The 27,730-nt window shown below is 44.3% G+C and overlaps 1 protein-coding gene across 1 annotated transcript in view; it reads right to left on the bottom strand.

Moving 5' to 3' along the window:
• FAT4 (FAT atypical cadherin 4) overlaps positions 1-27,730 on the bottom strand; it is a 142,922-nt gene that overhangs the window by 43,265 nt on the left and 71,927 nt on the right. Inside the window, exons 5-7 of the mRNA XM_028521616.2 lie at positions 22,897-23,819; positions 21,597-21,771; positions 4,323-4,503 (exon numbers count right to left, since the gene is read on the bottom strand). Coding sequence (XP_028377417.1) covers positions 4,323-4,503; positions 21,597-21,771; positions 22,897-23,819 — 1,279 coding nt within the window. The remainder of the gene's footprint in view (positions 1-4,322; positions 4,504-21,596; positions 21,772-22,896; positions 23,820-27,730) is intronic.

Genomic DNA, 27,730 nt, shown 5'->3' with positions numbered 1-27,730 from the left:
CTTCTGGTGACCACATTGGAGCACCTGCCCGCTGAGATTTAAAATCTCCGGCAGAGATGCAGAGAGAGGACGAGGGAGATGACACAACAGTGAAAGACTATGACCGGAAGGTAAATCCTTCCAAGTTTATGTGAATAGTGAATAGCACACAGACAGTCTTTACTGCGAGACGGCCAGTGACCTCGAGCAGGTCTCTGCAAGGTCTGTGGGCTTCCTAAATCACGCCCGGCTCCAACATGTACCCAGAAGACCTCTGTGTTTGAAACAGACGAGCCAGAAAGCATAAATCAGGGCACTGCTCTAACGCTGCGGTTAATGGCCGGGATCGCAGATGCACATCTGTTAAACGCATCGCACAATTATTTTTTCTGCTGTGCGCCATAACATCCCAGAGCACAGCCACTGAAGATGGTATTCTTTCAAGACAAAACACCGTACTGGACACATCGTGACCATCCAGAGCAACTAGAGAACTGATTATTTACACAGAGACATTCCCAGTTACCGACGCTCTCATTCATCATTCCTCACGCGGCCACGCGGCCTGGCTTTCTTGTCAGGACAGAAACGACATCGCCGTGGACACGCTGACACTAACCAGATTGGTTAACAGAGAGGAGTTCCCAGGGGCAGTGGCGTCTCCCTGCTTTCCGAAGAGGAAAGCTATCGGCGCGCATCCCTGAGAGATCAGCTAAGGGAAGACGCTCCTAAGCTTGAAGTTCAAGTACTGGCTGGAGCCCAGCACGTTTCAAGTTGGAGGCAGCAAGGACACAGAAAAGCGTCCCCCTTTGCGCCGACAAAGAAGCAGCCTTGCCGGAATTACGGGCACGCGTCTACCCTTTGGTGTGCGTTCGTGAAGCCATAGCGACGGCGTGCGTCTCTACAAGGAGCCGCAGGAAAAACCCGCGGTGCCGCCAGCGGGGAGAACGCGTCTCCTGTGACGCTCACAGGGGAAAAGACACATTTCAGCATTTTCACCCTTTTTTTTTTTTGAGACAAATAATAAACTGTCGGGAGCTGGTGTTCTCCCTCCCTTCCCTCTCTAAAAATCTAAAGGCAAAAGTGACAGCAAAATGGAAGCAGATCCGAGAGGGTGTTTGGGCGAGCAGTCGCTTTAGTATCGGTGAAGTGCTGGGCATCACTCGGACTGTTAAGGCCTCCGGACTCTCTCGCGCCAGGCCCAGCAGCGAGCATGAGCAGTAGCCCTGGGCCTGTTTCCTGGACCAGAAGTTACTTTTTTTTTTAAAGCCCAGATACATTTTTTTTAGATTTTATTTATTTATTTTTAGAGAGGGAAGGGAGGGAGATAGAGAGAGAAACATCAGTGTGGGGCCACTGGGGACTATGGCCTGCAACCCAGGCATGTACCCTGGCTGGGAATCGAACCTGAGACACTTTGGTTCGCAGCCCACGCTCAATCCACTGAGCTATGCCAGCCAGGGCTTAGCAGTTACTCTTTATAATCACTGCCCTTCCATGGTCGAAGGTATCTACTCCCCTTTTCTAAATAAAAATATCAGAGGTTGGAAACGAATTCTTTAAGTTAGAAATTCTACACTCATGAGATAATCCAACTGCCTGACCTTTCTGACAAGGTCTGTTGTAGCCTGGATTGGTAAAATTGTGTAACTATTTTGGGAAACCTCGTTTCTATCAGAAGACGTAGAAATCAGTAAATAATAAGGGAAAAGGAAGTAATTCATAGTGCCACCAACCTTCTTACAAGCTTTATGACAGCAAATATCAGTGTTCTTTCAAGCATTCAGAAATAAAAATAAAATGATGAAAAATGCATGCAAATTTGGATTGGGCTAGATTGTATGTGTCAAGACTGTGACATATTAGAAAAAAGAACAGTGTATTGAATGGTAAATGGTATGAGCTCTGGTCTAGGTTCAAGTATGGAATCCATAAAGGAACCTTGCACTGTAAATTCTTATTCTCTGTTCTACGCTGTTGTGCATGTTACAGTCCATATGATGTCTATTTAAAAGTAGGTGATATACTTACTAAGTTAAAAATTAAAGCATTTATTATGTGATTTTTTTCTAGACTTTACTTGATTCTCAAGTTTACCACAAATATATTTTAAATATGAGGCATTATGTAATATTTCATGATATCTATAATACCAGTTTCAAGCGAATTTATATGTGTAAGTTTGAAAAAATGAAGAGAGAGAAGAAACACACGTGGCCATACACATGGATGGATGCCAAGACAATATGCCCGGATTCCTAGCAGTTCCTCTAAAAAGTCTTCGTTGCTCACTTGCCCTCATTAAAGAACACTCTTTATGTTGTTTGCAAGTGAATACTTTAGAAACTGAATGCTAAACCTTTCTTAACTTCAAGCAAAACACTTATTTCAACTCATAAACTTTAGAGTAGCAAGTCTTATCTCCACTTTTACTGATGGACATACTGAACCGTAGAGACACGAGTGCAGCTCTCCCAGTCACGGCAGGTACGTGACGGGAGCAGATTCTGATACCCAAGAATCAGAGCATTTCTGCAGAGACAAAGAGAGCATCCAGGGAAGAGGTAGCCGGAAGGCCCAAGAGAGAACCGCAGGTAACCGCCCCATTGAAGACTAGGTAGAAATGGAGTGGGGTGGGATTAAGAGCTCAGAGTAAGGAATTCTCCTTCGAACGTTGACCCTGTAGATTTTGTGACTCTCGCCAGTGTTGTGGCCTAAGAGAATTGGAACTGAGGTTGGAGTGGAGGTGTGGCTAGTTGGGAGAGGAGGGAGTACAGACCTATAAAAGCTAAGCCTGCGTGGCCAAGATACAGACTAGATAAAGACTGGGAATGAATGCCCGATGGCTTACTAGAGGAGAAAATAGTAAAAGTGAAGTACAGTGTATAACTAAAAGCACATGTACCACCCACAAAAATGCAGACCTTAATCAAATGAACAGAAAGAAAAGTATAAATAGATATTTGTTGAACAGCTGCTGTGTCCAAGAACATGGTAGACCATAATCTTGGGGTAAAATTAACAAATTATATGACACGTCAGAGGTTGTGCTGCAAGAGAGCACATTGGTAATTAGGTAAATTACTTAAATATGTTATATTTTAAAAGGCAATATAAAAATTAACATAAAATAGTTCTATTAACCTGAAGGAAGAACAGATTTTCTTTTGGATTCCATGAACAGCAAGGAGTGATTAACGCCTAATACAAAGGTGTGTTATATTCCATTGGAAAGATGCCAGGACGGATAAAGAAGGTTTGGGTTGGCATAACTACTTACTTTATCTATGCAAATATTTTAATTTGAGGTGTAATAAATGTAACTGCCCTAAGTTATTTTAAAAGTGAGTTTAATCATTTTACAAGATAAAAATAGCCCCAATTTTTTATTTTATGTGCATGTATAACAGTGCAGCCATTTGAAGATGTGTTTGATAGATTTCAGTGAATGCAAAAGGATGAAGCTCATTCTCTGAGATTAAAGGAAGAAGGAAATCCAAGCAGTCAACCAAACCACCAAATGCATACCATCAAATAAAAGCAAAGTCACACCAGGCCTACCAGGAGCACTCTGAAGAGCACTCTGAAAATACAAAGAGGGTTTTCCAGGCCCCCTTCCCACTGGCCTCCACTGCTCCCACACATAGGGCAGCCTCCGGCGTGAAACGGACATTCACTGGAAGAAAACGGCCTATCACCGTAGCGCTCCGCTCTAGCAGCTGCACATGGGGAGCGGTTTCGCAAACGTTCAGCTTCCCACTCAGGGCTGACACGCCAGAGACCAGAGAGAGCACGCTCCCCACACTACCTGTGCAGGAAGTCCCCTGTGCGTGGCACAGGAAGATTTACCAGACTGTCACACTACAATGGACAGGACACCCCTTCCAAATTTCCCTGAACGTACTGAGCACCCACAGACGACAGGCAGGGAGAAGGGCACTGTGCGTGGAGTAGGACAGTACAGGTGGACGGGCGCTGCGTGTGCTTTGTTCCAGGCGCTATTCTACATCGTCCATTTACATGTTTTTTTATCCCCATAACAACTCCATAAAAGTCAGGCTTATTATTATTATTATACGTAGTCCACTGGTAAAAAAATGTCTAGGTATCGGCCTAGAAATGTTAAATTAGCTACACTGCAATTGGAAACAATAAATAAAACCATTACTGTTTTGACCCTCATTTTAGGCACAGTTGGCTATTCAACAACAGATAACCACAACAGGGTCTGTGTTAATATTATGATGTTTCTGGCAAAATTAAGCACTATATTCGCTCAGTCCAAACACTAGTGTTTACCAGGAAACGGGACCCGCGTGGACAAGGGGCGTGCACGCACACACCTGATCACGGCGTTCGTGGCGGCGTCGGCGTCGGAGGCGTTGACCAGCAGGACGTCCGTTCCCGTGGGCGCATCCTCGGGGATGGTGGTGAAATAGAGCTTGCTGGCAAAAGTGGGGACGTTGTCATTGACGTCATCTACTATGACATTGATTGTCCCTGTTCCGGTCAGGGCGGGGGACCCTAGAAGGAGGGAAAAAAAGTCTTAATGCTTACAAGTAACCAAAAGAACAGCAACTTGAATAACGAGCTCTAGGCAGCACTACCAGAGAGAATTCAGAATCTTAAATCTCTCATCATAGACAAGTGATTCATTTTTAATTCTGTGACAAAAAACATTTTCCTTTCGGAACTAGTATTTCAACTCTTTCCTAGTGACACTGCCCAAAGAGAGTTTCAACTTCTTATTCTATTTTGAAGGTGCTGATTCGACAGCACAGAACACAACAGCATCATTTAAACACCACAAGAGAGGCACCACGGGCTTCTCTGACATCACATTGAAATAACCCAAACCAGATCTGGAGAAGACCCGTGGGCACGGAACAGCTGGCCCGCTGTGTGTAAACAAAGGCACGCTAAGCACTGTATTCCCAGCCGTGACTTTCGACGTGAATGTCAGAAATTGCAACAGGCTTCCCGAGGTCTTGCAACCACCACTCCTGTACTGACTGACGTGTGTGGCGGGGGGGGCAAAAAAGGCAGCTTGCAGTTGTATTTCAAAACCGTGATCCCACTTTCTGGAAATAACATTATGTCAGTGAGCTAACTTGCAAAAACTTTTATTGCGTTTATTTCATAGTTGACATAAATGGGAAACGAATCATGTTTATTTCCTGCTCCAGCTCTGATGTCCACACATAGTGAAAGTCTAACATTTAGCAGAACCTTGGCCACACTAGCTCCCCTACACAAAGTTGGCAGGCTCTCCGTGGTAAAGATCAGATGTCCCATTTGCTTAGATTCTGTGATTTGTCCCCCAACTCAAAGGCAAATCATCTGCCTCTACTTGTGTCTTCAAAACCGTTTTCCAGCTTTCATTCCTGCTGGACTCCGGACAAGCTGAGCCGGGAGAACAGTGCTGGGAAGGAACTCGGGGAGACGCCCACCGAGAGGAAGCCCAGTGATATGCCAGTTGGAGTCCGCGGGCCAACTGGCGACAACAGTCCCATCACGGATTCTGAATGTGTCACAAGGGACCTGTGAATGCTGAAATCAATGTTTTCCGAGGTATTATTAATGGCTGATGGTTGGCCTTAATCTCTTCAATGTGTGTTTAATTATATACAATTTGGCGAAATGGATATTAATGATCTGAATCATGTCAGTATTTCTCACACTGGTTGAATTAGAAAAAAAAACCATAACTAAAGGATATCTGTGCATTTGCGTGAGCAAAAGGGCACATCACAGGAAGGCGAGGTGTGCGCAGGGAGCTGAGAGAGGGGACAACCACAGCAAGGTCTCGGAGGCAGAGGATGGGAGGACACGGAGGGCCCCAGCATCTCCTCCACCGACACTGCGCTCTACCCCCTGAACCGGCGTGGACCCTCATCTGTGAAGTGGGAACAGTGAGAGCACAGCCCACCCAGAGCAGTACCGAGGGAATGCGGCGTGCTCAGGATAACGCTGGCACGTAACGCGTATTCTATGTTACTCCTTCTTTCGGGATGTGTAAAGACAAGAAAAATGGAAAACTCTCCTATAAAAATGATCCGTTTTTAATCTAACCAATTTCTGTGTCACAGTTCTCTGGATGTTTGTTGCCCAACCCCCCCAAAACGTGTGACTTGATGTTCTGATGATGTTATTCAGGAGAACATTTTGAATCATCCCTTTCCTCTTAACAATCCCCTTGAAGTATAAATACATGGACATGTAGCTCTGGAAAATCCCACAGCTTTCTGGAAGACATGTTGAATTGTTCATTATACTGAGTGCAAAATTTTTAAATTCACAGTATAAGTTTAAACAAGACTTGACTGTTTCTGATACAGGCATTGCTCCCTCATCGGCGACACTGCAACTTGTTAGGAAATCACCAGCAACTGCCAGGCAAAGCTTGTGTCTTTGATATTCCGCGTGTCTGATGACACATACACGGAAAACCAACATGAAAGGGTGACTAACTCACTGGTCAGAAACACGAGATTTCTTTCCTTGTCTATAAATTACATAAATATTGTTGGGGATGTATTTTCTGATTTAGTAAGCAAAAAAAAGTTGTTTACCCATGAAAACAGTCAGCAAGTTCAATCTCACTGTGTTCATCCCAGAAGCTACCTCGGTTTTCCAGACGATTCTGAAAATGTGCCAGTGACAACAAAGGGTTCTGGCTGCAGAAGCAGCCCCGACGGGCATCCCACATCCACAGGGACCTCCTCTCCACATACAGCATCCCCAGAGTCGCTTCTTCCCTGGCCACCTGCCACCACCCACTTCAGGAGCAGGTGGGTTCTTCATTCCCCCCACCCCCCACTGCGGGAATGAATAAACCCAGGCGCTGTCTCTCCCACTGCCTCACCTTCTTGTCACCTGAGGAGATGTGCCAGCCAGTCTTACTGTCTTTTCCCCCCCTGTTTTTATTAGGAAAACCTAACAAAGACTACATTTCTAAGTCTTGTACTGAGATTGAACTCACCTCCAATTTGAGGTCTGCCTGCCAGATTTTTCACTTTGGTGCCTGGGGGCAGGGCTGGCCACCTGGCACCCCACTCCAGCCCCCCGACTGGTCCACCCAGAGCATGAGCTCCGGAGCTCCTGCCGCTCAGCATCAGGCAGGAGGATGAAGTCCAGGGACTCAGTGAGGGCACCCCTGACTTTAGAGAGCCAGTCGCACGCACACTGCCACCCGCTCCGCACAGAGCAAGGGCCCCCTCCTACCTGGGAGCTCGGCGGTGACGCCTTCTGATGTTTCACCGGTTGCCTCGTTTCGAGCCTTTCCCCCTCACTGCGTGAAGAAACGGTCTAAGCAGCTTACGCTGCTGGTTCCCAACAGTTTTTTGTTGTTGTTGTTGTTGTATCCCATGGGAAGTACTGCATGATGCTTACTATTACTATTACTATTACTTTGCCTTCACTGCAGAGCTTTCCGCTGGCTCCAGGCTGACACACCAAGTGACTATTTGTCCAACCCTAACCCTAACCCTAACCCTTTGTGAGTTACCAAAGGGCCCAACATTCATGCGCCAACAACTGAAACCACAATTGCTCTCTGCAAACTCCGCCCACACATTTGTATAGAAACTGAAACACACAGTACATATACATGTACACATACATATTCATCTATATGCATATTACTGAACACTTATTTGATACCAGCTGTATATATATATGAGTATTTTATATATGTTACTCATTTAGTATGCAATTTCCACGAAGTAGGTATTATTATTCAGGGCTTTTTTTTTTCATGAAGAACTGGAGACAGAGAATTTAAGCAAGTCATTTGCATTCAGCCAGAGTGAACTGAAAGAGAGCCAATTTTGAACCAAAAAAAAACCCAAAAAAACCAAACTCTGCACTTTAGGCTCTGATAACATAATGCCACTCATTGCAAGTATTTTATTCATCATCAGTATTATTATTATTATTATCATCATCATCATCATCATCAATGTACTTCTGCCATATCCTCTATTTGGTTGTAAGCTAATTAAAAGCAGGAATAATTCTGTTTAATTCCTGTGTCTAAAACCCATAATTCACTCTACTGGGCTCTGTCCTCGATCCGTATTAACTTTTCCCTTTGATTCCTATATATGGGAATCTGTTCTAGTAACTACATGGCTCACAGTTCAAAGAGCTGAACACTTCTGGAAATATACATCTGGGATCTAGCCCTCAGCCTAAGGCTGGAGTCGGGGAACGCAATCGCAGACAAAGGTCAACATTTTGGAGATAGCTGACTACTTACAAACGGAGGGTCCCAATTAATCCCGAATCCCATGAGAAGAGTCTGAAGATGAGGGGCCCACGTTGAGCTCGGATAGCGCTGATAATGATGAATTATATAGGTAGTGGCGTAACAGGGTGAGATTGCTCAATTGCATCTGGGATTATTTATGAGAACCAGATGCGGTCAGCAAAAAGAGGCAGGATGCAAACAGACTGCTGGCAGAGGACAGTGAGCCAATGAAAAGACTGAAGATACAAATGAAATGTAAGGTCAAGGGCTCAGAAATGTAGAACTGGAGAGGCTAGGAGCGTGCGGTGGAATACAACTACAGTCAGAAAATACATGTACAATTTCAATGTATAAAATTATATGTATTGTATACATATGTGCATGTGTATATGTATATACCACTGATATATATAAAACTATTAAAAATGGGTAAATGAATAGGAACCTTCTGAAGTCTTCAGAACAAATAGCAAAGAATATATAAAATTCTGAAAAGCATTTTTCAAGTGTGCATAAACAAATCACACACACACACACACACATAAAAACACACACACAGAGGAAGACCATTCACAGCTTCCTCCCCTACTTGCCCGTGATATTGTGAGTAGTTCCGAACTTTGCTGGGAGTCCTTTCTTATGTTCTTGAATTGGAGAAATGGTCATATTAGTACTGCCTTTTAACACCGGTGCCTTACTAAGCTCAAGTACGCCACTGAACACAGTCCAGGAAAATTTAAAATAAAATTTTAAAAAGAAAAGAAGTTCCAGGCAGCTGCGCTGTGAGAAAACACATCTCTAATAAGTGTGATGAATGAGCTAAATGACTAGAGTTCAAACTGCAAGTAGATGACATGTTTCTGTGTTAGCTCCTATAAATTAAACACACTTTCCTAAAGCATGAACAACGATCCGGCAGAAATAGGATTTCTGCTCAACTGAAATCTGTTGCTTTGCAACAAGACGATCTCATCCTTGACATCAAACACTTGGTGAATGGGTCCCCCGACCCGCTGTGTTTGTGGTAATACAGTATTCCTCTCCTTTCTCCCATGCACAAATGCGTCTCTCTCACAGCGAGCAGCCCGCTGGAAATGTCCTGAAACCCAGCCATTCTCTCCGAACATCGACGGCGCTAATTTCTGAAAATGCACAGAGCAAATAAGTATGGAACATTTTACATACAACCGACAGCTCTGTGTTTCGAAAATTCAATTTCATGTGGGAGTTTATTACTACCAATCAGTTCTACAAATACACTTATATAAACTAGGTACATGGATACACATGTGAGGAACACTTGATTGGTTAATGACTTCTGAAAGAATCTTGACAAGAACAATCCACTTCTTTTTTTTAGATTTTATTTATTTATTTTTAGAGAGGGAAGGGAGGGAGAGAGAGAGAGAGAAACATCAATGTGCAGTTGCTGTGGGTCATGGCCTGCAACCCAGGCATGTACCCTGACTGGGAATCGAACCTGCGACACTTTGGTTTGCAGCCCACGCTCACTCCACTGAGCTACGCCAGCCAGGGCTACTTCTTTAACATAAAAGCTTAAGTCACTGATGTGATGAGAACACCCGGAAAGCTGGACGGCTCTGTGACTGTGCTTAGTGCCACCAATCAGCACACTTAACACAGTGAAAATGCTCCGCTCCAGGGGATGTACAGTTTACCACAACTTTTAAGTTCATAAAGAAATACACAATGTTAACTAAATATTGTGTCCCCACAGAAAGTCACAGAAATGACTCTTTAGAGGACATGAAAAATAAAATTCAACACACTGAAACTCTGAAACACTAGAGGATACCACCAAATTCTAAACACAACCTGCCTCCTGCCTATTTGGTGAAAATTGGATGTTATATAGTTATGAAATCCTTATCAAAACAGGCTACAAAAAAGATAGAATTTTAACAGGATAAAATTCAAGAACTTTTGAAAAATAATTCTTCACTGTGAGATCAAGTTACTGTCTATAATAGTTAATGACTATCTTTTAGGTTATATAAGCTTTCGAATATTGGTAAGACTTTATTTTTATTTCACAGTTGGATTTCCTTAGCATACTCAGATTTATAGCTTCCATGAAGTAAATGAAGAGTAAAATGAAATTATTTTACCAACTTTTAATTTTATGCAACATAATTCTACATCTTATTTAATAGAATTTTGGAAGTTAAATCTTTTATTGTCTTTTTATTTGAATATGCAAGTGAAATCCTATGTTGAAAAAAATTTTTTCCTACTAAAGAGTAGTTGATTTAAAGAAAATATTTTAAAGAAATGGCTTCTCCTGGCTGGCATAGCTCAGTGGATTGAGCACAGGCTGCAAACCAAAGTGTCGCAGGTTCGATTCCCAGTCAGGGTACATGCCTGGGTTGTAGGCCATGACCCCCAGCAACCGCACATGGATGTCTCTCTCTCTCTTTTTTTCTCCCTCCCTTCCCTCTCTAAAAAAAATAAATAAAATAAACAAAAATCTTAAAAAAATTTTGCAACATTATTTCTAAGAAAAAAAAGAAATGGCTTCTAATCCTTGTATCACTAATAGATATGGTATGAAGTCTTACTAGGAATGAGAGAAAGTAAAATAATCACCCCTTGTCCACCCAGAAAACGAAACTCCCGTCTAAGACAAATATTCTCTTATACTCAGCAGATCAGGCCCACCTTGGAGTTGCTGGTGCTAAGCCCTGTGTCAGCAAATCAGAACCTAACAAGGCTTCTGCTCTGGGCCCTCCCAGGAAAGGAAGCTCGGGGCCAACCAATCAGCACTCGCTTGCTCAGCACAAGGTCCCTAACCTGCTCCAAGTAGCGCTGCTCTCCCCAGCCAGCCAGCATCCACTGTAGTTACTTCTTTGTTCCCGCCCACTTGGGTCTGTAAAAATCTCTTGCCTCCTACGGTTCTCAAAGCTCCTTTCTATTATCTAGATTGGACGCTGTTCAGATCACCAATCACTGAATAAAATGCCTGCCACATCAGTAACTTGTGAAAAACTTTTTTTACAGCTCCATTGGAAATAACCAAAACTGCCTCGGACTCAACTATAGAAGCCAGTTAAATGCATTTAATTTGCAGAAATTGAAGGTAACCCTAACATGATCTGATTTATGGAATCATTAGTGCCTGTGAAAAGTTTTCCAATAGTTTTCCTTATTAAACATGTTCATCAAAATAGACAAGGCGAATGCTTTGCCGACGTTTTCCCACAAATAATAGTGACAAATGCAATCTTCGTGACAAAAACCAACCGTCTTCAGAGGTGAACTGTCCTATGGCACACTTCTGACCCCTCTTTGGATTCCAGCGCTATTTGTAGGGCATCGCCCTCCCCGCTGAACAATGTGGCAGACAGTGTTAATTCAGAATGTCATCATACCCTCACCAAAAAAAATAAAGCAGCATAGTGAGCCCTTGTAGCTTTTAGAACGAACTTCTGCAAAAGCATCATGTGTCCCTCCATTAAAAAGTAATTTCCAATCCCTGCATAGGAATAAAGTTTATTTCCTTTTGCCGTCAGATGATAAATGCTCTTAATTAGAAATGCTAATAACTGAACTTTTCCCCTCAGACCAATTAATTATGCTGACACATAGACACTTCATAACTAACCCTTTTGGCCAAATCTATAGCCAGAGTATCTCTGCGTCCCTTTCGTATATTAGACGGAGAACAGATAAAGAATAATGCATTTAATATGTGCACAAATTAATCTCCCATCCCCAAATTACATGCAAACACACATACACACGGTTCAGATGCCTCACTGTATGTGCATGCACGTGTAGACCATACGCATTGATTGTATATTTTAGTACAATAGCTAACATTTGCTTTGCGCTTTATGCCTTATAAAACCCCTATGCATTTCCTGATTTGATGAGAAGAGAAAGCCTGAGATTTCCAATTTATGAATATTCTTATTTTATGAGCTGTTTTAATGGCAGAAAACTAGAGTGTTTTTTTTTCTTCATAAGTCAGTGCTCTTTTTAATCGAACGTAATGCACAATCCAAAGAGATGCCGGTCTCATAAAGACGCATTGTAAGAACCGAACGCGGTGGACAAGGTCAGAGGTGGGAAGCACTGAATAGTGGCTGAGAAACTGCCCCCCCACCGTGCTGCCCCCCCACATCCTGTTTTCATCATAACAGCTGCATGCCTGTCAGGTTGCCACCTTCTCCAAAACTCAGTTTTGCTTTTCTTTTCATCTCTATCATTGCAACAACAGTGTCTAACTCACAGCGCAGTTGTGAGATTACATGCGATCACAGGCACACATCCCGGCGCACATGAGCACTCAGGGGTCACGGAACAAGTATCATCTAGAGGCTACGACTTCCCACGTTCCCTCTCCACTCAGACGTCTGCCCTGGGAACTGAACTTCCATACGAATGACCCACCGGACAGCTGCCCTGCTGCGTATCTCACGGTATCAAAAACATCACATAGCCAGTTATTGATAATCGGCCCTAAACTCTTTTCTCTCGCCATCTCCAAATTCCTCAGGTCAATAAACTGGGACCCGGGCTGATTCATCTCATATCCTAACTTCCTATACCTCCAAGTCCATCGTCAAGTTCAAGGGGCTCCACCTGCGATGCACAAACTGTGTGAGTACCTCAGGCCACCTCCTCACTGTCCCCTAATTCCACACACCGGCAGCTACCTTGGGGACAGCTGGAATGGCCAGTCAGCTCGTGTCTCTCTTCTTCTCTACCACTGCCACGACACAGATCCCTCCCCAACCACCCCCCGCCGTCACATCCCTGACCAAAGTCCCCCCAAGGCCTCTCCTCCTCGCTCTCAGAATGAAATGAAAGCTCCCAGCGCGGTTTCCAGGCCATGGGCACACCCTCTGTGGGCCTCTCTTCCCAGCCTCCCCCCTCCCTCTCCTTCTCGTCCCCCTTGCTGGCCCCCGGCCCTTCCATCTGCAGCACCCCGCCCTGGGCTTCTGCCCCGAGCTTCCCATTCCCTTTCTTAACCCCAAGGACCAGTGCAACACCCCCAGTTCCTCGCTCTCTAGCCATGAACCCGCTTTCCCTAACCCCACAGCATCTCACATCAGTCACTCCGGCCTGCAAGTTGTATTTTGTACACGGCCCGTCTTTTGGCCTGCAGGTAGCTCTCTCTCTGAGGACGGAGGTGTGCACCCTTTCCCCACCGTGTCTCCCGCATCTAGGCAGGAGGTCCGAACCCTTGGTGCCTCTGGGCCACAATGGAAGGAGGAGAGTCTTCTCGGATCGCACATGAAATACATCATGACCTGCAATCACAAACAAATCTCATCATGTTTTAGGTAAATGTACGGTTTTGTGTCGGGCCGCATGCATAGCCATCCTGGGCTGCATGCAGCCCGTGGGCTGTGGGGCGGACACCCCTGACAGAGGAATGCCCAGAAGAGATGGCTCTGTAAATATTTCCTAACCACACGTTATCACGATACTTGTCATGTATTAATGCGGCTCACAGAGGCATAGGATCCCTTAGACGATAATCAAACCTCACTCATAAGCTCTGTACAATTAGCATCATGATTTGAGTGTAATAAATGCAAAATGACAACTGGCAGTGCTGACTGACATAATTACCATCTTCCACCTGTAAAGTCTAACGGGTTTTTAATGTCTTCTCCTACTTAGCATTTCGTTTGAGCAGTGCCTAAATGTAAACTTATTTGCAAAAGATCAGTATTGAAATGACTGATTCTCATTAATTTGGTTTCACTCAAAACTGTTTTTGAAACATCGATTTATTTATTTGCAGAAAGAAAAATAACCATTAAGTGTTTTATTCATTGCAGCAAAATAAATGGCAATAAGAAAAAAAAAAGGCTTCAGCCCTGGCTGGCATAGCTCAGTGGATTGAGCGCGGGCTGGGAACCAAAGGGTCGCAGGTTCGATTCCCAGTCAGGGTACATGCCTGGGTTGCAGGCCATGACCCCCAGCAACCGCACATTGATGTTTCTCTCTCTCTCTCTCTCTCTCTCTCTCTCTCTCTCTCTCTCTCTCTATATATATATATATACACACACACACATATATATATATATCTCCCTTCCCTCTCTAAAATAAATAAATAAAATCTTTAAAAAAACCTTTAAAAATTTTTTTAAAAAAAGGCTTCTTAAACCCGTGTTTTTGGAAATGGGCCCCAGGCAGGGAGTCGGCGGGCCCTGACTGGTAAGCACAGCGCGGGTCATCAGGAGCTCCGTGGAGCGGCAGGGATCCTGCCCCCCGCTCTGCCCCCACCACTCTGGGCCCGTGAGCCCTGGCCAGCTGCCTAATGACTCCAGGCCTCCATTCCCTTATCTGCAAAGTAAAGGAAATGAACTGGCTCAGCACCAAGAAGTCTTCTGGTTATAAAATTATCTTTTTTAAGTCAGAGTTCTCAAATTTACAATTTTTTTCATATGCAGTTCTCCTTAAAAATGGCTCCGTATTATGCCCTAAATTATAACTGTAACGTCCTCTATTGGGCCATCAGCTGGTAGTCCTGTTCTCGGGCATAGGGCTTCCCTTCCTCGAAAGAGCAGTGGCAGATGCCCGTGGCTCACAGATTTTGAATTTACTGGGGAAGGCACAAGAGCACTTCAATTTAAAAAACAAACAAACAAACAGTTTTTCCCTAAGAGACCACGAAAAATTACTTGTATAGATGTCTATTTATTGAAATTGTTTCTTAAACACCAAAATTTGCATACCAAATATCAAAACAAGCAAAACTTCTCATATTATGCGTATGTAAAGGGTCTTAGGCCTTACAGGTGAGCCGTGTGAGGCCCGCACCACACACAGAGTGTATCTGCTGTAGCTCAGAGGTGCTTGGGAATGTGCCCGATGTGGAACGTAGGCAGCACGGCAGCGCGGAGAGACAGGATTCACCTGGAAACGTCTTGCAGCTAACAGAACTGAAGAAGGGACAGGCGGTTCAGGGGAGAGTCATGAGAGTACAGCTCAAACAGTATTTTAAGCACTTGAAACAGAATTAAAGCCACGAAATGCTTCAATGGGCCCTTCATATGACTGCAGTTTATCACATCGTGCTAGCCCCCACAGAGCCTTAACCGCTGGCGCTGGCTTTCGCAGCAGAGGTCAGTGTGGATGATGACAACTGCGGTAGCAAACCCTTGCGGAATTTCGGCCGTGGGTTTCAAAAGATTTTTCCTTTCGGGAGATCCTTTGAAAAATCTGCAAGTGATGAGTACGTAACAATAAACTAAATCTAAGAATGGTAAGTGCATATGAAATAACAGCTTTGTATAAATAAATAATAGGACGGTGACTCATGGGTAATCACCGTCGTTCTTCCCCCACGGAATCATTCCATCACGATGGATGAGTACACGTTGGATGAATTCTGTGGTGCGGCTTCTGTTCTGGGTGTCCCTGGAGACTGGGTTTTGAACAAGACAGGAAGTCTACATTCTACCGGAAGGATGATCAATATACACAGGGCAAACAAATCATACATATACTATGTCATCTTATCTATAAGCGTATAATTTTAGGAAGCAACTAGTGTTAGGGAGAAGTCACAAGGTGCAGAGATGGGGAGTGAGAATAGAGGGAGGTGAGACCCTCAGGCTGGTGGTCGGGTGAGTCCTCTCTGAGAAGACACTGTACCTCGATGCCATAACGCATAACCAACACGCAAACAGGCTGCCCCTTAAAACCGCAACCAAGCGGCCGGCTACGGAGGAAAACCCACAACCGCAAGTGCATGGGGCCGAGGGCGGGAAAAGAGGGGTGCTCTTAAACAGGCCGGCGAAGTGGACGGGGGCCAGGTCATTTAATGCCATGTGGTCAGTGGTGAGAAATTTAGGTTTTATTCTTGGAAACCACTGCAGGATTTGTAAGCAAGTCACGGGCATGATGATTTAATTTACAGCATTAAAGCTTCTGCCCTGCTTGTTGGAGGAGGTGCGGGGGGAGAAAAGGTAGGCGGCTAGGAAGCTATCCCATTAGCCCCGGCTTGGACTCAGGTGGTGGGAGGAGAAATGAAGAAAAGGGGACATGTTCGGGCCATTTTTTAGCATTATGAGAAGCACAGCTTACATGGAAATGGACTTGTTGAAGGTACAGTACAGAGAAAGAGGAATGGAGAATGGTAACAAGGTTTTCCTTTCGCCGTTGTGAAATCGCAGACAGAGGCTGTGTGTGGAGGCTAGGCGGGGGGACAGAAGTCAGAAAGTTTTCCTTGGCTGTACTAAGCTCGAGCCGTTCAGCGAACAGTTGGACTAACACTAACAACTACAAGAAGTCACTGTCTCATTTATCCCTGCCGATATGTTTCTCAAGTGGGAATTAGCATTTCCGTTCTACAGATATGAACATAAAGGTGACTTGCCCAAGGTCACATAGCTAGAAATGGCAGAGGTGGGATTTGAACCTTTTTCTTAAACTATGAAGCTATGCATTTACTTCTAAGATACACTTCTATTTTGCACATTAATTCTCTGCACTACAAAGAACGCTCTGAACTACACATGAGCAGCATCTGATGTGCTGCAGAGGTGAGAACATGGCAAGAAACAGTCTCGGAGGAAGGCTCCTTGGGGACGGGATGCCATGCCCCACGAGGGCCAGCAGGGGGCGAGAGCAGCTCCCCCTGGGGGCGCCACACGGCGGGTTCTCTGCGGAGCCTGCCTCACCGCACCGGGGTGGATGGGGCCTTAGCCTCCGGCAATGTCTGCTCGGCGCAGTTCATATTTTTAGAAGAAATAACAGTGAGTAACATAGGGTAAAGGCAGACGATCCATACTGTGAATTATAGTTAAATAAAATAGCTTTAATTGAGTTGCAGTCTCAACTCATTACGTTGCTGCTTAGTAATTTAATCCATGGGGTGGGGGGAGGGGACGAGGTAGAACCATGACACCCTGTTCCGGCTTGGGCACTTAGCAAGGTAACAGTCAGTCCCACACGCAAAGGACAGCGCGGTCGTAGCTCCTTTGAGACTGCAGTCAGGGGCAGTTAGGTTCCAGATGTGCCACTCCAGAGCCATGCCGTCAGCAAATAAAAATAAGGTAATAGTGCAATGCTCATATTTTCTCCAAAAAAAAGTCAAAGATTTTTGATGATAAAAAAAAAGGGTTCTAGCCCTGGCTGGCATAGCTCAGTGGATTGAGCATGGGCTGCGAACCAAAGTATCGCAGGTTCAATTCCCAGTCAGGGCACATGCCTGGGTTGCAGGCCACGGCCCCCAGCAACCGCACATTGATGTTTCTCTTTCTCTCTCTCCCTCCCTTCCCTCTCTGAAAATAAATAAATATTTTTTTTTAAAAAAAGGGTTCTGCTTCGGTTTCTACTATTTTACCAAAGCTGACCTCTCTCTGAGCTGACAGCAGGTAAGGATTTTAAAAGAGCGAAGGAAAAGGGATTTGTGAGCGAAGGAATAAAACTGCCAAACTTTTTGTTTGGAGCACTTTGGCGTTTCCCTGGTTCTCTGAGCACTGCAGATTTGAGAATAACCTGGCATCTGGGGTCTACGAGCTGCCATGTTCTCCTGAAGCTTCTCATGTCACCCACCAGTTCGACTTTGAAATCACAGTGGTGAGTATATGTATTTTCCATCCCGTGTCTGAGACTCCAGTCCTGGAGCCTAAGAGTGAACTGCAGAGTCTGCCGAAGCCTGGTATCGAAGACGCTCACATTCCCCCATAAAGGGGTGGTTCAGGGCAACAAAGGTATGCAGAGGAACTGAACGTGAAATCACAGTCACGTGGGATTTGAACGACTTCCCTAGGCTTTCTGCACGACCCATATTAAATGATCTTCAGATACTGAATCGAATACTTCACCCCGGTGGCCTCAGTAATTGCAGGGCAACTCAAAAAAAAAACCCCACTCAAAAAAATCTGTGCCTTGGGACAAAGTTCAATCAATTCTCGAATTTCCAGGACTGTCAAAATACTGTGACCTAAGGCACCAGGGACACTGAATCTCACTCGTGCTCCTGGCGCCACACCTCAGTGACAAACTCCCAAATGCCTCCATTTTACTGATAACCTGCATGTTCACTCTCCACAACTCCTAACCCTCCTGTCTCAACCGTGGGCAGAAGCTCTACAAACCTGGCTTTCACATTTTTCACGGAACACCAACAGTCCTTCACGGAAGTGAGAGGTGTCCTTGTGGTAAGAATTCTACAGCCCCGATTTCCCTCGGGACCCAGGCTGGGGGCCTCAGGAGCTCTCTGTGCGCCACGCACCAGGACCTGGTCTCTGCCCGGGCTGCACACTTCGACCAAGGCTTTATCGAGCTCCTCGTGAGGCTCCTCCTAACAGGTCTGTCCCCGACCTTTCAGCTCTATGATTCACGTTTTCTTCCTTTCTTTCTTTTTCCTAATGGAATGTCCCTTTGTGTTGTCATTTTAACCAAGAAACAGAATTATAGCTGGTGGTTCAGTCTGCTGATGAGCTCACAAAAATCCTCCATAAACGTACTTTAGCTGAACTACAATTTTCAAAATCTGTGGTCTTTTAAAATAGTTCAACACTTGCTGTGCAATGTATTCTTTGGAAGTTTAAACAGAAATATCTGGTGCACGAGAGAAATTCCTAATGTAGTAATATATAAAACTGAAACTGCAAATTTTTAAAATCATTTTTTTAAACCAATCCATAATCTTTTAACAAAAATACTTGTACAGTAAGGAACAGGACAAATATTTCTAAGAATGTTAAAATATATTAAGTGCATGAATCACAATTCTTACTAAAATGACTGTATGTACTATGTGAGAGGCACATTGAACCTTATAATAAATACCCCACTTCGTAGTCAGCATTCTCCCCGTTTCACTGAGGAAGACGCCCGGGCTGACAGAGACCTGTGTGACTCAGACGCACCTTGTCTGAACCGCCGAGAAAATCATGGCAGAACCAGAAAATTCAATTCAAAGGTCAAGTCAAATTCAAGACTGTCATCATACTTCACAGCCTATCATTGGGTCTGCTTTGCAAATAAAATAACTTTGGAAACAAATTTTTTTTCAAATTTTACTTTACCTACAAACTGAAAGCTGCCATGCACCGTGAATGTGGAAGTCGGGTCTGCTAGGGCCAGAGTCCTACACCGCTGCTCAGCAGCCATGTCATCCTGGGGGTACTTGGCCACTCTGAGCTGGGGTCTGCTGGGAGTGGGGTGGGAATGAGGACCCCTGAGTCCCTGAGACAATGGGGGAGGGTAATGTGTGGAAACGGGTTCGCGCCTGTCAAACCTGGCACACACACTGCGTGACACAGGGGGCCCCAAACCGGACCAGAAAACAACCCTACCCTTCCCTTCCTGTTCACATACCCAACCCCCGCCCTGGCTGCAGAGGCACAAAGAAAGATTCTTAAATTCTCCGAGTTGTTTGTTGAGAACAGGCACTCCTGTCCACGGCTGCGTTCTGCTCTGTCACGGCTTTGGACTGAGAAAGTCCCCAAGCACAGGTGCGAGGGCGGAGAACCTCTGTGGGCTGCACCCCACCCATACTGGTCACCCCAGTCCCCCAATTCCCCAGATCACATCCAACAGCCACCCTGGGGCGGCCTACATGGGACACACTTCCAGGCAGCAAGTTTTACAGTCACCGACGCCTCGGTGACCTCGATTCCTGGTCCTGGACTCCCCTCCCCCACGTCACCCCCACAAAGGCTCTGATCTGTGCATGCCTGGTGTTGACCCTGCATGTCCAGCCATAACCAGAGAGAGAAGCTGAGACGGGGACGCTTCAGTAAACAAACAAACGAACAAACACAAACTTGATTTTAAGTGTCTGCATCTCTACCAGTTCCTACATATTTTCACCCTCTCTCCTCTCCAGGTGACTGTGGAGTCCCCAGGTTGACCTACACCATGTGGTAGCAACTGCGATTTTCAGGAGAAGGCTGACCCTCCGTGCCCGCTGACCGCTGACCTCGAGCCACCTGCTGACTACACCCCTAATGAACCCCGTTCCAGGTCAACTCGGGTGAAGTCTTCCGAGCTTACCAGACCGCATGCTGTGCGCCATTCCTCAGGAGTGTATCATCGGCATGAGACGTACCGTGGTCACTCGCACACATTCAAAAACTACAGGGAGCATGGCTTTCTCCCTTAAAGCAACAGTCACCGAAAACTACACTCCCAAGAGTGAATGCAAGGAATGGATCTGCCTGAGTGAGTGACCAGTGGCACTGTCACCTCTATGCCCAACATAGATCTGTCCTCACCCATAATCTCAAAGTCTCCTCCTTTATGAGAAGTGGTGAAATAAAACAACGTATTGGATACTCTGCAGTTGGTCACATGTAACTAAAATATTAATTTACTATATTTATTTTTAAAATCTCAACCATAGTAAGAACAGCCCATTTGGCAATCCAGAAGGCTTCTCTGAACTCAGTACCCGCACCTCCTCCTGGTGATATACATGTGATTCCAGTCACTGGGCGTTCCAGCAAATCTGCCTTGTCTTAAAACAGCTTCAACACAATTTTTAAAAAATAGGCCAGCATTATTAAATTCTTTAACACTCAGTTGTGATGACTTTTTATAAATAAATGTTCCATAAGGACAATGTTCCATAATTCATCAACTTTTTGAAAACCAGTAAGTTATTCACTCAATCACTCACTTATTCAACAAATATTTAAGCAATACCTACTTTCTTCAAGGCATAAATATCCTTTGAAATGTTTTAATTGTTTCGACTTTGAATTAGAAGTGTTTGATATTTATGAAGAGAGTCAACGGATGAAACACAAAATAGTGGTAAACAATAACACTGCTTCTTAAAAACAGATCGTGTTTTATGCTACCTGCTGTATAACTGTATGCAATTCCCATTTCCAACACTGAAGCAAGCATGCTGCTCTCATTTTGTCTCCGGCAGTTCATGACTCCGCTGACTCGGTGAGAACCCCGGTTTCCCCAGGCTACACTCTTTGGAGCTCCGTGGGGCTTCCTCACATGCCCACGACAGCGCTCAGCATTACGTGGGACCTACGGCCCCACCGAGTGCAGCTCTGGTCCCACTCTCTCATCTCCACTCCCAGGTAGGACCACCTGGGTGTTTTCAAAGCTAAAGCACTTGAGATGCCTCTTGGCTCCGCTGGCTGAGTCTCAGGTCACCCCGAGGCACTGGGCGGCTTGTCACTGAGCGAGGACACATTTCATGTTACAGCAGGAGAGCTGAGTTTGTGACGTGCTGAAGCCCTTCCCCCTTCCACCTAATTTCATAACATGATACGTGTGCAATGCATCACAGAGCTACCACTGGGGCTCCAGGCATTAGTAAATTTAACTGAACAGTAGACACAAATACTGTCTTTACTCACCCTAGGAAGAAATTTCCCACAGCTGAGCAAGGTGGTAACAGACTTACCGGAATCCGTGGCTGTGACCACCAAGACAAAGTGCTCCTTGGTCTCACGGTCCAGACTCTGCGTCACCCGGAGTTCTCCGCTCTCTGAGAGGGTGAACGCACTGTCTTCGTTACCGCCGAACAGGATGTAGGAGAGTTTGCTGTTGGAACCCTGGTCGTCATCTCTCGCCACCACCTGCAGGAGAGGATAACGCATGCCACGGGCATGAGGAAAGCTAACACAGTGCACACTGCAAAGTAAAATGCATCATTAAAAATAATGGGACAGACCTGGCTGGCGTAGCTCAGTGGATTGAGCGCGGGCTGCGAACCAAAGTGTCGCAGGTTCGATTCCCAGTCAGGGCACATGCCTGGGTTAGAGGCCATGACCCCCCAGCAACCTCACATTGATGTTTCTCTCTCTCTCTCTTTCTCCCTCCCTTCCCTCTCTAAAAATAAATAAATAAAAATCTTAAAAAAAAATAATGTGACGGAATCCTACACACCAGTGATTTTCAACCCTTTCATCTCGTGGCGCACATAAACTAATGACTAAAGTTCTGCAGCTCACCAAAAATATATTTTTCCCAGTCTGATAAAAAAAATACATATAATTCTGATTCATTCACACCAGGCAGCTGTTGTGGTATTGGCTGTTGTCTTTTGTTTCGTTTTGTCTTTTTTTTTTTTTTTTAATTTGACAATCTAAGGGAAAAGAGGTCAGTGCCCCTGAGTGAAGTTTAGTCAGGTATTGCATGTTTTTAAATTTTTTGCAGCACACTGGTTGAAAATCACTGATATATACCAATAAAAGTCTTCAAAGACATAGTTTAAGTTTCAAGTAAAAATTTCCAATGGTGCAGAACAGTACGTATTATTTGTGTGAAAATGGGCATAAAACCAATGCATTGCATTTTTGGAAGGCCTTTCAAACATTTCTAACAGGAGTTCCACCTAGGTCTTTGGATTTGTACACAGAGAAGCGAGAACCAGGTTTGCAACCACGTTTTCAAACTTTTGCATCATTACATTTTCTTACTGTGTGCAGATATGCCTGCTACAGTGAAACAAAATTCAAAAATATACAAGTACATAAATGTGTACAACATGAGTATACAGGGAAGAACGGAATTGAAATGGAATATTCAATCCACGAAATTAGATCAATAGATGTAATTTTCTAAAAACTTTCAAGATTTGCTCTCTCTGCCATTACGCACTTAGGGAGGCACTTAGGGAGGAGACTGAGGGAGAGAGAGGGGCAGCCTGAACATCCAAGTGACATGTGGTGCAGAAAACACCTGCGTTTCAACATGCTCACCTGAAGGATGGTTCTGGGCAGCGCCCCTAAGTTCTCAGGGACGTGGACGGAATACGGAGACAGCTCAAACACGGGAACGAAGTCGTTGACATCCAGCAGGACGATGCTGACAGTGGAGGTGTCGGTTCGGGGGGTGCTGCCCCGATCTGTTGCCTGCACAGTTAAAACGTAGGTCGGGGTCTTCTCTCTGTCCAGCGGCTTCGCCACCGTGATGGCGCCTGTGACAGAGTCGATCCGAAACTCCTGGTGGGCACTCCCGTCCAGGAGGCCGTAGCGGACCTGCCCGTTCGTGCCCTCGTCGCCGTCCGCCGCGTGCACCTGCACGATGTCCGTTCCCGTGAGCGTGTTCTCGTTGATCTCCACCCTGTACGCGGCCTGTGCGAAAACGGGGCTGTTGTCGTTGATGTCGAGGACCATGACCACGACCTCCGTCGATGAGGACAGAGGTGGGTGGCCTTTGTCTGTAGCCACCACAGTGAGGGTATAGTTGGAAACCTCCTCCCGGTCCAGCTCGCCCGTGAGCCGCACTTCGCCGTCGATGGTGCCGATGCTGAACTTGTTGCCCGAGGGGTTCAGGAGGGTGTACTCGATGTAGCTGTTCGGGCCGCTGTCCGGGTCCGTTGCCTGCGCTTTGAAGACGACGGTATCCATCGGTGTGTTTTCTGGAACGTAGGTCAGTTTGGGGGAGAGAAAGGCCGGAGGGTTGTCGTTCACGTCCAGCAGGATGATGGAGACCTGCGCAGTGCTGGTGAACCTGGGGGCCGGGGGCGGCGGCAGGTCGTGCACCTGAACCACCAGGTTGTAGAAGGACTGGCTTTCCCGGTCCAAAGCCTTGAGGACGGTCAGGACACCATTGCTGTCCACTGTGAACTGCCCGAGGCTGTCCCCCGACGCGATGCTGTACGCCAGCTGGGAGTTGATGCCTGAAATGAAGGGGGGGAAACATCAAATTCTCTTCCATGCGTGCCGACTGTCAACGAAAGCCGCACCAAAATTTGTGCGACGTGGAACTGTGCGCTTGAGATACGACGCCCCTGAACACGCCCAAGGCAGCTAATCTCCTCTGTCAGGAGCGCACATTCGCATAATTCTTTTCCCGCTCACTTCTGATCGGGAAAGATGTTTACAACCTGGTGAGCAAATGATATATGCGCTGTTTGCTATTTACGGCGGCGTTGAAATGTTAAATTACACAAGTGGAGAGGAAAAAATATTCCAGAGAGCGTGTATTTTTCTCTACACTTCCTTATTGCGATCACATAATTCCTGCGGGCGAACAGAACGGTGCCACTCGCTACACTATTAGCCAAAAATTTATAACTCCAGTAATTTATTGAGGCCGACACCAATTTTCAGAGGAGGGCCATAAAATCTCCTAATGTATGGCATTAGTCATGGATACTTTAAGTCTACTTTTACATTTCTTGTCAGGCCAATAAATACTTTTTAATTCCTATTAGGCACCTGGCTAATGGCCTTTGTGAAAATAATTCTCTCTCCCATTTTATTATGTATACTTAATGTGTTTTAAAAATATTATTCAAAGGAAATGTCAGCAGTGAAATTACACATGAAAGGCTCCAAATATAATGGTCATGCTATATTACTGGGCTATATTTAGATAGTATTTTATCTGTTTTTCCTAGAAATGTGTGAACTTTTCATTTAAGAAATGATATATAAATCCTCATTTCAGAAATTGATTGCAGACATTCTTCTAATTGAGAAGAGATGGAGAATAGATCAACCTATTGTTTTAGTAAATAATTTATAGGCAAATAATAGATAAGCATTGAAAACAAACAAACAAACAAACAAAAAAACAGATTTCCAGACCAAGAATAGCGTTGTATTCACTGACCCATAAAGCCATGCACATGTTTATTTTTTATCATAAAAATATTGGGCTGTTGTAGGATATTACAAGACTTGCTAAGAAATGTATTGTGTACCTAGGTTAAGTCATCCTTAATAGAGATTTTACATTTGGGGATTTTATACCAAGGAAAAAAATTGTTGAGTTAATAAATTGCTTACAAATAGCTCCTATTTTTCTGAAATTAATTGCAACTCCTCAGGTGTCAGAAATAGTGTTCACTGTTTGCCAAGAGTCTTCTAGGACGATGTGATCAACCCTTTTCTCTTTTTTCCTTGAAAAGGACTCTCTCAGAACTCTATGAATACTTGAGTTGCCTTCTGCCTTTTCTTGCAACTCATCCAGTCCCTTCCAGAGGCCAGTTTTAGTTGAGTATTCTGCCTTTTCTTGCAACTCATCCAGTCCCTTCCAGAGGCCAGTTTTAGTTGAGTAATGGCATTTTCTTTTCTACCCAGTAGGGCCTGCCTGTTTTTTTAAAAAAAAATGCTAGGGTTTTTCTTTTCCGGTGATTTTATGGTCTCTGTCTAAGGTCCTTAGTCTATATATGGATGCAGAGAAAAAATATTTATGAGAAAACTTGCAGGCACTGGCTTATTCACAAAAATTTCTAAGATAAATACGGGTTGAGTAGATCTTTAAAAAGGTAGGGTTTTCCCCCTCGTTATGAGATGTGGCTTCTAATCTTCATAGTTTATGGCTATTCACAAGTGAATAAAGCAGAGGTTATAAAGTTCAGAATACTTAAAACTCTGAGGATCAGCCACACTATGAATAAATAAAGCTAATGGAGGCCACAGTCAATTCAACAGCAGGAGATAAAAAGAATTTTAAGATCGGGGTAGGACAAGGTCAATGGCTTACTTTAACTCCTCAACTTAGAAATCCACAGGTTTGGGGACAGGAAAGCACCATGATGTTATCGTCCCCCCAAAAGCCCCATCACTGGGTGCAGTGTATAGATAGCTCACTTTCTAAGGAGATACATGCATGAATAATTAAAGTAACTTGATTTAATATATACTCATAGGTATATTTTGTATCGATAATATATGTATACATTTAATATATATTTTAAATCAAATTACTCTCTAAGGACATTTTCTGCATTTCCTAACCCTAAATCCATTAGGGAATACTGAATTTTTATTCTTTGAGGCACAAATTCAGGCACGATTATTTTTGAGAAAAAAGTGGTGACAACATATGGATACAAACAATACCAACAAGCAGCAGAGATATAAAATTTAGTTCTCTGCAAACATATAAACTCTCCCATGCCCAGGATTCAAAGAAATGAAAACAACACTACCACAGCTGCCCGTGGCTGCGAAGTGCTGGCCTAGCGTGTCGGCATAGATCAGCTGGAGGGGCCCACTGTGCGCGCTGCCCCCTGAGTAAACAACTAAATTGCAGAGGCAGAAAGAGAACCTGATACCAAGATTTTATAGCCACGCGGTAAACAGCGGAAGAGCCTTTGTTTTAGGGAAAGAGTTCGGTGGGGTAAGTAGATGGAGGAAGTGTAAGTAGGATTACGAAAAAGGGAAATTGGGTTAGATAGTCAAATTCATAATGACAAATATGTTCAGTAATACTATTAAGTAGAAACCGATGATAGCGATCATTATCTTTGAGAAAGTACATATGAAAATATAATTACTTCTGCATACAACATTGCAACGCCATCAGAAAACCAGCTCTCAACTCGTCACCGCTGCAGTCACAGGCCAGGGAAGCCCTCTGCATTTACTGCACCGGAGCAAACAGCAACCCCCCCCACCCCCCCCCAACAAGTCTCAGTGACTCTGGGCGTGTGTTCCACACCCAGAAAACACACGTGGACACGCGGAAACCCAAACCTCTCCCTGAACATGGGCAGTGTCCTGAAAAAGAGCCCAGACCATTTTCCTCTCTCTGCTTTTGGCATCAAATATTAGAAGCATAAAACAGTAAACACATTATTTTCAAATTCTATGATTTATCCAAAGCATAGAGACTTGCATCTAAGGAGATTTTTATAGCTCAGCAGGTCCTTGAAGTAACACAGCCCATACTCCTCACATTTGTGTTCAATGTTCTGAACGGGGCGTAGTTACATGATTCTCTCTGGCAGTTTTATTGTGGGTGTGTGCTGGTATTGGGTTTTCAGGGGTTTTCTTTTTTTATTTCAGTCTCATGAACAACTTAGTCCCAGGAACGTAACTATAGGTATGTAGTTCTGTTGTAAAATGTGCGTATTCATTCACAATATGAAAACCACTCACAGGTCAAACAACCTGCATTGCGGGCCGTGCACATACAGGTGACTTCATTCGCGACAACTGCAGTCACTGTATTCTCAAAACACCCTATGACTCCCCGATATTCTGAAGACTAGAAAGTGCATTTCTAAAGTAATGACATTAGTAAATGTCATTATTAAATGTCATTAGTAAATTAGTAAAGCCAGAATATTTCCATAAAACTTCAATGTTTAATAGTTTGCCTTATTGTAATATTTTGAATATATAACATTACTTACGAAAACAACTAAAATATTTGCTTTACTTTTTATTACATGATCATGGAACCTAAAATTTTAGGTTAACCTCCTGGAGAATTTAGATGTTGATAACAGTAAATCTTAAATTTATTATCCTATTAAATTACTTTATCTATGAAAATGTCAGTATTACCACATCAGGAACATTTTGATCAGACAGTAAGATGAATTCGTTAATTTTTCAAAGTCTAAGCAATACTGTTTGCAAAATGCTTTGAGCACTAGTTAACAGAACTGAGCTGGCAGTTTTAAACAAACAAGTGTACCTTTGTCCAGTCTTATCATTATCCTTGAAATGCAAAGAGAATAGGAACTGTGTCCGATATTTTAGGTCAAGGTACAGGAAATCACCCAGATAAAAGTATTCAAAACTAAAACAATGGGGAAGTGTAGCTTGACTTTTTTTTTTTTACTCAACA

This window comes from Phyllostomus discolor, chromosome 8 (assembly GCF_004126475.2).
Source record: "Phyllostomus discolor isolate MPI-MPIP mPhyDis1 chromosome 8, mPhyDis1.pri.v3, whole genome shotgun sequence".
Classification (NCBI taxonomy): domain Eukaryota; kingdom Metazoa; phylum Chordata; class Mammalia; order Chiroptera; family Phyllostomidae; genus Phyllostomus; species Phyllostomus discolor.
This window is presented reverse-complemented; position numbering and strand designations above follow the sequence as displayed.